General features: G+C 40.8%; 1 protein-coding gene across 6 annotated transcripts in view; it reads right to left on the bottom strand.

Annotated features, from left to right (window-relative positions):
* Positions 1-345: 345 nt before the first annotated feature.
* TMEM241 (transmembrane protein 241) overlaps positions 346-6699 on the bottom strand; it is a 62981-nt gene continuing 56627 nt past the window's right edge. For 5 of the 6 annotated variants that reach the window (XM_056332763.1, XM_056332769.1, XM_056332765.1 and 2 more), the window contains 2 exons: positions 4474-4538; positions 346-1030 (listed from right to left, as the gene is read on the bottom strand). In XM_056332763.1, the coding sequence (XP_056188738.1) occupies positions 970-1030; positions 4474-4538 (126 nt within the window). In that variant the 3' untranslated portion in view covers positions 346-969. The remainder of the gene's footprint in view (positions 1031-4473; positions 4539-6699) is intronic. The other variant, XM_056332768.1, reaches the window with a different exon arrangement.

The raw sequence follows: 6699 nt of genomic DNA, 5'->3' as shown, positions 1-6699 counted from the left end.
ACGTAGACCTTCCCCACGACATTATCAACTCATCATTTAATATTACTTTCACATAGATTGCTTTCCCAGGCACTAATATAGCAAGACTATGGCTGGTTTCTAACAGCCATTAAGCAACCATAAATGAAATTATTTTAAGAACTCTTGAGATTAATTGCCTTACACTCTTTATGACATTCATTCAAGGTTCATAATCTTTGTTGCCTCCTGCAATAATTTAAGAGACAAACCACTGCTGGGAACAGTACATGTTCCTCCACCCCCTCCAGCTGACAAATATTTGCAGAGTTCAAGAGAAATCTCAGAGAAATGGGAGAGGAAAAAAAATGCACAAAGAGCCATCACTACAGATATTAAGATTTATTGCTGATTTCCCCATTTTGCAAAGCTGTCAAACCACCGCTGTTCCAGAAGGGGATTACTTCCAGAAGCCCCATGGCCTCAGTCACCATGCCAGTTCAGACGACGTGACTACAGACCTGTGTGCAGCAGCTTGCTGCTTACAGAACAGTTGGAGACAAAATCCATCCTTCCTAATCCTGAATTCATGGCAGGATCTGGGCTTTGACATTGTTTGGTACAACCTGCTGTCAGCTTCCAACAAAAAACTGGCGGCATCCAGTGAGGAATGCTGCTTTTCCGGAGTTCAGTTCCCTGTGCAAGGAGCTGCTGCTGAGAGGTTCTCACACAGAGCCATCAGCATGAGGCACTGCTGTTTTTCCTTTACCACATCAATCAGAAATAGTTTGTCTTGTGCTTTGAGGCAAAGGCTCCTAACCATCCTGGCAGCTATGCTGCTCTCTTACCAGCACTATTAATAGCATAGTTGTTCTTTCTTAATAAAAAACCAAAAGGTCTCTTTCCTCATGTTTGGTTGCACTTCTTCATTCTTGCTGACGCGTTTTATTCATGGCAGGGTCTCTAGGCTGCAAGTCAGCTCTTTTCCAGCTGGTGAGATCTGGTTCCTCTTTATGTGCCTGTTCTTTCAGTGTAAACAAGCAAAGCTTCTCCAACTCCACTGATCACAAGGCTGTAAACAAAGTATACCACAAATTTAGCATCAGGCAAGTCCCTCTACTTGATACAATGCCAAACAGCACAACATTAAGACAAAGGCATTACTTTGTCTAAACATTGTTCAACCTAGAGACAGTAACCCAGGTGATTTTTTCATTCATCTTGCTAAGAAAAGGCTGAAACCAAAAATGTCTTATTTAACAGGTCTCATCAGAAACTACCCTTCCTATATTTTAGGGCTGATGGTATTAATGTGAAAATACACATAGAGAAATCTAGATAGAGAAGGTTGCACCTAGTTATGAGAATTGCTGCACACCCACACACCAGCAAGAATTAGAAAGGAAGGCAAGAGAGTTTGAACCTCATTAGGTTAATGATTCCCCCTTGCAATTTCTGTTTGTGTTCTGTCCTGAAAACTTGCCACTTGACAAAGTCAGGAAGAGATGTAAAGCCTAGGTTCTGGGGACTGATAAAATTGGGGAAAACAATTTTGCTCTGGGGACATCCCACTGGTCTAGGGAGGCTGAGAGAAATTAATGTGTCTGCTTCTCTCTGTGAGGAACCTGGTGAAAGAACCCACCCCAGACAAAATGGCACGTGTGCCCAAGTGCTTCCTTCCTGTGCTGCTCACAGCACAGTGGTGGCACTAATGCTCTTCTCCAAGACTCAGGCTAGAAGCAGGGCTCTGAATCAGGATGAATGGTTTTACAAACAAAACCATTCACTGAAATAAGCTACCAACCCACTCAATCCATGCAATAGTTAATCTCCAAATCTCCTCTGTTATCTGTCATAACTGACATACGATATCGATCATATCCTACTGAATATGGTAGGACACCGACTCTTCTCCCCTTTTATAACAGTGCAAAGTTAAAGTGTACTGACCTTTCATCTTAGCCTCATGGCTTAGTTAGCTTACGAAACAGAAAAGCTCCTTAATGAACTTTATAAACAGAACGAACTTCTGTTAAGTTCATTTGTAAGACAGCTTTTTTTTCCTTGGGGAAAAAAAACCCACATGTAAAGCCTGAAAGCTCTCTGGTCTGTAATAGCATTACATTCACTTAAATCTTTGCTTTGGTGAGCTGTTTTAAAAATCATATAATTGCCTTTGTTCCTGAGAGGAACAAACATTGTATAACAACAATACAGTATCTTACTATTACACAGTAAACAGCCCTGGAAAGTAGATGCTACAGACAGTCTGCAGACAGTCTGCAGAATGTCCAAAGACAGATAGCTTTGAGTGTGGAGTTACCAACAAGGAGCAAAGGGCTGTGAAGGCTGCAAGCTTTTCAAAAAGATCTAAAACACACTTCTCTGGAGAGAGTTAACCCCGATGTCTTGCCTGGATTTCAGCCCCAGTTATAAACATACCCTCTACATTAATTCCTTTGGAAGCTAAGGCTGGATAATGTATTCTTTATCCTAAAGAAAAAACCCCACTGCATATAGACGACCTAAAACCAATAAAGCCTTAGATATTACTCATTTTTTTTTCCTCATTTCTACAGTTGTGTTGTTTTCCACAAAATTTTAACGCAGACTTTGAAAAAGAAACCTCTCTCTGATGTATGCTTCTAAAGATTAGACTGGCAATTCTGTACAAGAGATAGTACACTGCACAGCCTTGTTCTGTAAAAAGGTGCCTACACCTGAATTATTCTTTAATATCTTACGTCCTACATCAGAGAAGAACCCCTTTCTGAAGGACTTGAAATTTCAGGTATCCACATGCCCATGCAACCAAGATTACTAGGCCAATAGAAACCATCATCATGACTTCAAGATGAAGCAGAGCAAAATACATGGCTAAATGTCAAACCTTGATTTACCTTCAATTTACCATATGGCAAATCCTCCAGCTTCTGTTTATTGTGGGGTGACAGCTAACTGCATTTGCCCATCACTGAGAAATTAACGTATGATATTGTCCATGATAACGCTGGAGCAACACTAAAAACCACAGTGCTTAATGATCTCATGAGTGCTTTGCACCTGCTGTCATCTAACAAACTATTTCCAGAGGTTTGCTGATAAGCCAAGGCACTGCTGATGCACAAGCAGTAACAGAACTCAAATAAATAAATAAATGGAATGGTTACCTTTTTGAATTATGACAATCAAAGCATAACAGTGGCCCAAGGGCTAAAGCAAAGTTTCTTTTAAAGATACCAATGTGTTAATCATTTATATTACTTTCAGTGCATATAGGGCATGTAGTATGTGTGCAGCTATATGGATCCATGTGCTCACATTAAAGCAAAGGTACACATGATTTTTTAGTGTATGTGTCAGTGAATACATACATATTATGAAAGCCTACCTCTAGCACGCACATGACAGACCTGCACAAACATATGTAAAACATGATGAAGACTGGCAAGTTAATGGCCTAGGCTAGGAGTGTTGTAGATGAATCTATATTAGTTTAGCCTCTTACACACATAGGATACATAAATGTAATCCTAGAACTAAAAAAAATAATAATAATACACATTACTTATTTCAGTATATGAGATTACAAGTGCTTAACATATATATAGGGATGTATATTCACACATTTGTGCATGGGGCTAGTTTGAACTGAGATTCTCCTTCCTGTAACTTCTTTATCACACCTGGAAGAAGAATATGCTAATTCTATTCAGTGCAGAGCTGAATCTTTAGGATAGCAATCAAACTGTAAGGGGGGAAAAAAGGAAGTTTAAAGCTTTTCAAAAATAAACAGATTTTTATTTCCAATAACAAATCTGTCCTCAGAGATATATGCCAAACCCTGTATTTAGTTGTTATTTACATGGCAGAAGCGTTTAGGAGCATCAGCCGTGGGCTGGGATTCCCTTTTACTGGGTGCTATACAAACACAGACCAAAAGCATGGTCTTTGTCCAAAGGCATTTGCACCCCAATCCTTTATATCACTACCTAAAAAATTAAGGTTAGATGATTTGTAATGTGTGGCCACACATCACAAAAGCCAGATACAGCTTCAGAAAAAGTTTATTATCATTATTTTGCTACTATTTTCATTTTATGCATTCACAGTACACACCGTGTTAGGGAAACTTGAATGCACTGTACTGGTTAAAAAGATGCTGTCACCAAACCATGACTCCTGTGTTTTATTCTCAATTCTGCCACTAATTTATAGCATGACTTTGAATGGGTCATTTATTTGCCTATTGCATCCATTTGTCTAGCTGTAAAACATGCTGAGTGAATTGCGGTGAGGCTTAATGTCCAAAATGTCCATGTTCTCCCAGAGGCAGAAGAAACACTCTTGTATTTGTATTACTGTACTGCATCCATCATTGCACACCTGGTTCTCCTTACATGCAAAATATTACTGGCACTAATAAAACCTGACATTTAAAAAGTATTTCCACATGAAGCACTGTGTGGAAATTCATTTTTATTGTTAAGAAAAAAAGCTCATGTAGGCACTTACCAAGAAATCGTTAGTACATTGGCAGTCATGACAAAGAAGAACGGTGATAAACTAGCAGTGATAACCTGTTAAATTGAAAGGAAAAAACCCAACAACATTGTGAACCTGTGATACCACAAATGAAAACTGAAATACTTTTGCTGAAATTAGTTTTCTGCAGGTGCAGAATTTTTTTTTTCTTCTTTGTTTTCTTAACCATTAGGTGCAGTACTTGAAATAGATAGTCAATGAACAGGGGAAATCCAATGAGCATATGTTAAACAGTGAGACATTGTTAAATATCGAGCTTCCACTCCTGCCCAACCGTACTCCTGATGTGCACACACAGACTACATAAGGGCACCTCCTTACCCCTCTGGTGCATGGGAGGTAGGCCAGAAACAGCAGAAAAAGACCCAACAGACAGGGACACAAGAGCTATGCGGCCAGCTTAGGGCAGGAACCTGGCTGTGCAGCATTGCTGGGAAAGCACATGCAGAACATGCTGCTCATGAGGCTGGGAAACCAATGGAGAAAACAGCATGACAGTCACACATCGCAGTTCAGTTTTGACTCCTACAGAACCCGGGACACAGCAAAGGCAGGGCAGGGAACCAGAGCAGAGGGTACCTTATCACACACACCCCAGCTGCCCTGGCCTGGAAACCTGCTAGCTTTTATTTGCTAACAGCAGGCTGGGGAGAGCAGTCAGATTCCAGGCTTGAAGCGCCATATATTTCTGAGGAGAATGAGAGCTTGAAATGTGTTTGTGGGTATAGAAAAGCTAAAAAAAGGAATAGGGTTTGGGGTAAAGCACAACGCAACTTCAGCAGGTTTATATTACAAATCTTTCATTACACCAAGGTGCCCTGGGCAGAGAAGCTGAGGCAAATGACTTTATACTTTCATAGTACTGATCCCAGGAACAGCCAGGTCCTGACATACAATGGTTTGTAACAGATCCCTGCCTCAACAGCTACGGAGCTACCACATCTGCAGCCTGCATGCAGTTTTGGACATTTTGTTGCCAGATGGATAATGTAAAATGGAAAGAGTTCAGAGAACAGTGACAGAGTCATTACATGGAAGGATTGATTTTCAGTCAACAGTTAGGATAAGCAATGCCTGTGGGAAAGGAAGACTTGGTAGTGATTTACACATTGGGAAACACAAGCACTGAGGAATGAAAGGAACTATTTAGGATAATACAAAATTGCCCAAGGAAAAGGATGAAATTAAGAAACAAAACATTTAAACAATTATCAGTTAAGATTTCCTAATCGTTGTTTGTCTAGTTGGACTCCCAGGGGAGAGAGCAGAAACTTCATTCCGTAATCTATTACTTGTTAAAACCCTACTAGATGTGCAGTAGGGAAGAAAATGCCATTTTAGAGTAGACTCTGTGCACCAGAGCTTGCACTGACAGTTTGTTAGTTGATACCCACTACATCGGTTACGGCCGCATTTTAAAAGGCAGGTTCTGAATCTGCCTGGAGTGTAATCAGTGCAGGATCACAAGCAGCAGCGGATGAAGAAGAGATGGCCGTACATCACTTCTCCAGCCCCACTCTAACAGTTAGCTGGACAGAGGACAATAATCTTAACCTGGCAGTGAGACCTCGCAATGGCAGCAAGCATGACACAGGAGTGGTGGTACTCGATGGGGATTATACAACTCCTCTGGCTTATTTGGGGATGTTCTCTACTTCAGGGAGATTCAGGCATACAGATTTCTTTTTTCTTCCTAGACATTACAATAAATCACACCCTGACTGTTCTCCATTTGCCTATAGCACAGACATCTTGCAGAGGGAATGAGGCAGCAGATGGACTTGATCCAGGAGGGATACCACAAGACTGCAGATCCACTCCATGCCTGCACAGCAATCAGCTGCTGTTATCAATACAACCACAGACATACCTCCTGATACAAACTATTAATTTATCTGACTTAATCATTTGCATGCTGCTTATCACAGCAGTGTACAACATGGGCAATGCAGTAAAGCTTGAAGCTAACTGAAAACATGAGCTCCCACTCTGGAGGACAAACAAACCTACATACCAGCCCTACTCCTACAGCCTTGTATGTACACACACAAGCAAACATATGATTATGTAGATGCAGCCAAAACAGACTGACAGAAGAGAAGGAGAAGTCACAAACTGGGAGTTACTCTTCAAAACTCAAGAAGATGATATTGCAACTGTCCACATTCAGGTCACACCTTGGCCTGTCTCAATGAT

The sequence above is a fragment of the Falco biarmicus genome, chromosome 3 (genome assembly GCF_023638135.1).
Source record: "Falco biarmicus isolate bFalBia1 chromosome 3, bFalBia1.pri, whole genome shotgun sequence".
NCBI classification, from domain to species: Eukaryota; Metazoa; Chordata; class Aves; order Falconiformes; family Falconidae; genus Falco; species Falco biarmicus.
Note: the sequence above shows the minus strand (reverse complement) of the source record. Positions and strands in the feature narration are given on the sequence as shown.